The sequence below is a fragment of the Hibiscus syriacus genome, unplaced genomic scaffold (genome assembly GCF_006381635.1).
Source record: "Hibiscus syriacus cultivar Baekdansim isolate YM2019G1 unplaced genomic scaffold, ASM638163v2 tig00111506_pilon, whole genome shotgun sequence".
In the NCBI taxonomy this organism is placed as follows: Eukaryota; Viridiplantae; Streptophyta; class Magnoliopsida; order Malvales; family Malvaceae; genus Hibiscus; species Hibiscus syriacus.
This window is the reverse complement of record NW_024063109.1, coordinates 93,983-98,592: the sequence shown is the minus strand read 5'-3', so window position 1 is coordinate 98,592 and position 4,610 is coordinate 93,983. Positions and strand designations below refer to the sequence as shown.

At 38.2% G+C, this 4,610-nt stretch overlaps 1 protein-coding gene and 1 pseudogene across 1 annotated transcript; one reads left to right on the top strand and one right to left on the bottom strand.

The window, feature by feature from the left end:
- LOC120164349 lies at nt 1-119 on the top strand (annotated as a pseudogene).
- Nucleotides 120-725: 606 nt separating this feature from the next.
- LOC120164228 (protein NRT1/ PTR FAMILY 7.2-like) lies at nt 726-1,319 on the bottom strand. Its single transcript, XM_039173988.1, has 3 exons — nt 1,228-1,319; nt 933-1,149; nt 726-850 (listed from the first exon to the last, which is right to left on the bottom strand). Exons 1-3 carry the CDS (start codon nt 1,238-1,240, stop codon nt 844-846), a joined length of 237 nt encoding a protein of 78 aa, XP_039029919.1. The 5' UTR covers nt 1,241-1,319; the 3' UTR covers nt 726-843.
- Nucleotides 1,320-4,610: the final 3,291 nt, after the last annotated feature.

The window sequence follows — 4,610 nt, the reverse complement described above, 5'->3', positions numbered from 1 at the left end:
AGGTGCGATCATACCAGCACTAATACATCGGATCCTATCAAAACTCCGCAGTTAAACGTGTTTGGACAAGAGTAATACTAGGATGGGTGTCCTCTTGAGAAGTCTTTGTGTTGCACCCTTCATTTTACCGTTCAAAAAAAAATAAAAAGGACCAGGTTAAGTGCAGTCAATGTAGCTAAGAGCAAGAAGTAACGATCCAAATATCCAGCATTCAAATCCGGTGGAACCCAACCCGGTTTCCCATTCTTCGATGTAATGGCCATCACCGTCGTTAAAGGGAATAGGAATCGGCATAGCCCTGGCAATGGCATCCATGATAATTGCCAGCCATCGTCGGGCAACAAAGGCTAAAACACGCCAACGGCCAAAACACAAGCGGTTTAACCATTTTCCGGCAGATTCCACAATATGTGGTGGTGGGAGTGTCTGAAGCATTGGTATACGTTGCGCAGATGGAATTTTTTGCAACACAAATACCTGATGGATTGAAAAGTGTGGGAATTGGGTTATCAATGTGCTCTTCGGCAATGGGTAGTTATATGTGTAGTATAAAGGAACTATGAGTTGTCATACGATAGAATGAATGTTGATGTGCTTATGATACCGAATGCAAATATGCTAGCTGGTGGGATATGGAAGGTCGAGATCGTTGTTCTGTCCATGGCAGCTCCTTGCTCCACAAAGAGAGAACATTTGTATGAACACTACAGAGGACAAAACTGTCCTAGTTTGCCACATAAAATATTGCAGTTTCCGCTGGAGAATGAGGTTCGCATAACTTTCCTAGTTTGCCACAACCTTGGGGTTTTAGTAGAAACAATTGTGTCACCAACGATATTGTTATCAACCCCTGTCGAAAAATAACAATAAATATCAGTTCAATAAGCCTGAACTGAGTAAATGATATCTGAATCTGAGTAAGGCTTACTTACAATAAGGTAGAGAACCTGGAAGGAGACACATGTGAGTATCTTCCCAAGTAGGAATCACTTAAAAAAGCACCCATTAAAGAGAAAAGGTAAACAGTTCCCATCCATCTACTGAATGTGTTAGTTGCCTCGGCATTAGTTTGCCTTAGAACAGATTTCGAAAACAGAACCAAGTTCACCTCCACCGCTGCGAATGCTAACGTAACGAGTCCCTGATTCACTGTTGGAAAACAATAAAAACATAACAATGTAAACATTATTATAACTTAAAAGTTGATATAAATATAAAACTACTTACCTAATATAAACATAGCACATCTCCATCCTCCAGTTTTCCCTTTTCGGGCTGGCCGGCCATGGCGGTCAAGCGATCCATCCTTTGTTCAGGCATAACGCTCATCCTCCTTGAAACAGATTCAGACATAAGCAGAAACAAAACCAGAAGAGGGGGAAATCATTTTCAGATCAACAGTAGCAGGAGTAGCCTAAAATAGAGAAAATAACTTCAGTGACCAAAAATCCCAGATAATATACGATTTTGACTAACTTTTTTTGGATTTGCCAAAATGACCAACAAAATCGCAATGCGATCTCTAATTCGCATTGCGATCTCAACTATCGCAAATTCGCGTTGCGATATTTTCCATTTCGCGTTGCGATAGTTGAAAATCGCGTTGCGATTTTCCATTTCGCGTTGCGATAGTCTAAAATGTCGTTTAGTCTACAGTTGTTGTTGCGAAAGTCTACAGTTTCCAAATTCGTTGCGATAGTTAAAAAAAAGATTTTGTTTCTTAAGAATTTTCTCTAAAAAGATTAGTATCCGCGCGGACGTGTCGACGACCACGACCACGACCACGACCACGACCACGACAACGACCCGAGACGGACGGCGGCGGCGGCGCGCGAGAGTCCCCCTTGTTCTCTATCACTCAACAAGGAAGTGGGAAAGCCAAGCCTTAAATATCATTCCCAATAGTGTTTCCAATACTATGTGGGATTTGAGCATTACCAACACTTGTTCCCAATACTATGTGGGATTGAGCCTTAAATAGTGATATTATTTTTGAATGTTTTGCTTAAAATTGCAATAATCGCGATTGATTGTAGATTGACTTTTAATTATGACATATTTAATCGTATAACACTAATGCAATTGGTTGCTAATTCAGTTGTTTTAAGGTGCATGATTGTTAATTGTTTCCTGAATAATCACATTGTATTGGAAACAAGTGTTGGTAATGCTCAATCCCACATAGTATTGGAAACACTATTGAGAATGGTATTTAAGGCTTGGCTTTCCCACTTCCTTGTTGAGTGATAGAGAACAAGGGGGACTCTCGCGCGCCGCCGCCGCCGTCTCGTGGTCGTGGTCGTGGTCGTGGTCGTGGTAATACGTGTCTTCGACACGTCCGCACGGATACTATCTTTTTAGAGAAACAAAATCTTTTTTTTAACTATCACAACGCGAACTGAAAAATCGCAACGCGAAATGGAAAATCGCAACGGCAACTGTAGACTATCGCAACGAATTTGGAAAATCGCAACGACAACTGTAGACTATCGCAACACGAACTGGAAAATCGCAACGCGAAATGGAAAGTCGCAATGCGAAATGGAAAATCGCAACGCGATTTTCAACTATCGCAACGCGATTTTCAATTATCGCAACGCGAATTTGCGATAGTGGAGATCGCAATGCGAATTAGAGATCGCATTGCGATTTTGTTGGTCATTTTCGCAAATCCAAAAAAAGTTGATCAAAATCGTATATTATCTGGGATTTTTGGTCACTGAGGTTATTTTCTCGCCTAAAATATTGTAATATCACTGAGGCTCTTAATCTTGATGTCGTGATATCGAGTCTCATGGAGTGCATTTCATAATTTGGAGGTCTCCTACGGAAATTGCTCTCAACCTAGTGTTGGGGGCAACCTACTATCTTACCTCCCCTTATCTCATTACATATGAGAACAAGGGACATCCATTTACTCATTGACATTATATGTAATTAGGGTTCATAATGAGTAGTCATTCTTTTTCAAGTATCCAAAATTTCGAGTATATAATTTTTTGAGTAGAAAAAAAGTTGATATGTGTATGGACATGTAATGATCGGTATTTGAAAAAAATAGAATACCTGATACAAATTAATTTATTTTTATCAATTATATAATTTAAAATTTTTAATTGGACAAACTATCCAAATTACATAAATTCGATTTGTTTGATTTAGGTGATTAATTTGACTCGTTTGTCAGTTTTGAATATTCAAACCGGATAAATCATTTTTTTTATAAATCTGAAGTAAATATAAGATATTATTTATTTAAAGAATTTTAACATGTGAACCCTTGTAATCTAGCGAGCTAGAACCCTGACCCGTAATTTTTAATTTTTCTTTAAAAATACCCAATTTATTTTACTAAATTAGTGAACATGCTTTATGTAGCCAAAATAAAATTACATGGTCGGTTCATTAGAAGTAATCTATATGAAGTTCTGTTTAGGCACATCTAAGATCAGTAATTGCAAAAATGAAAAATGTTGTCAACACGTTTGAACACTCAGGTAGAGAGGCATGAAAAAATCACTTTTGATCTTTGCTTAAAACCAAGAACTAAAACTTTACATATTTGCACTGCATCTGTTTTCACTGAATGTGGATATTTTTTTGCAAATTGTACATTTCCACTACAACGTGTCTGTGTAGCACATGGTAGATACAGTACTGACACACCAGAGGCATCCCATGAAATTGGCCAGTGCCTTCAGGCGGTGTCCAATTATATGTTGCACATGGTAGAAACAGTACTGACACACCAATCTCCTTAGTAAAAGCCTGTGCTTTACTAAATCCTTTTGCATCAAAAGAGGCATCGGATTTTACGACCCGGAGAGGGCCAGCTGATCACCAAGCATTTAGGAAACAATTCTATACATTACAATAATGCCATAATACATTGGAAGATGAGTCGGTAAGTTTAAAATTAAATAAGACCTCATAAAACAGAGACGCTGAGTTAGTTCTGACACTTGAAGCAATGGAAATCTCTAGCAGACACTACGGTGTTTAACTGAAGAGTTACCTGAATGAAGCTAACGAAGACATTCATAACGGCCATTGATCGTTCTGGCTTGCTATATGAAGCATTCCCAACAGTAACCAAGTTTGATAGTCTACTATTCACTGGATTGTCAGATGAGTTGTTGTATATAGTAAAAACAGTGACAAATGCAATACCGTCTCCAACACCAGAGGCATGAGATGGGTTTGAAAAATGGGTGTTGTTGAGAGCTTTAACTCCTGCAACATATTGAAAACATAAGTTTCTATTAAAAAAAAAGAAAACTATATACCTTGAAGAATATCACAGCGACTAATTTAGGGACTGGGAGCTCAATAAAAGAAGTCTCTTTATTATTTGTTTTCGATGAGAATATCATATATTAACGAGCAAGCAGAGACATTAAAAAGAAAGAGCAGAATATTCACTTTTGTCTAGAAAACGGACACCTACTCGCGTAACCCAGTTATATCAGTACCATAGTTTTTAGAAGTGAATGCAAGTACTTATATTAAATTATTGGACTAGCAACAAGTTAAAAAAAACCTTGGCATTTCAAACGGTTGGGCAAGCCTTCTGCAGCAGAGGGTCCTAGAACCAGATGGTCAAATTGCTT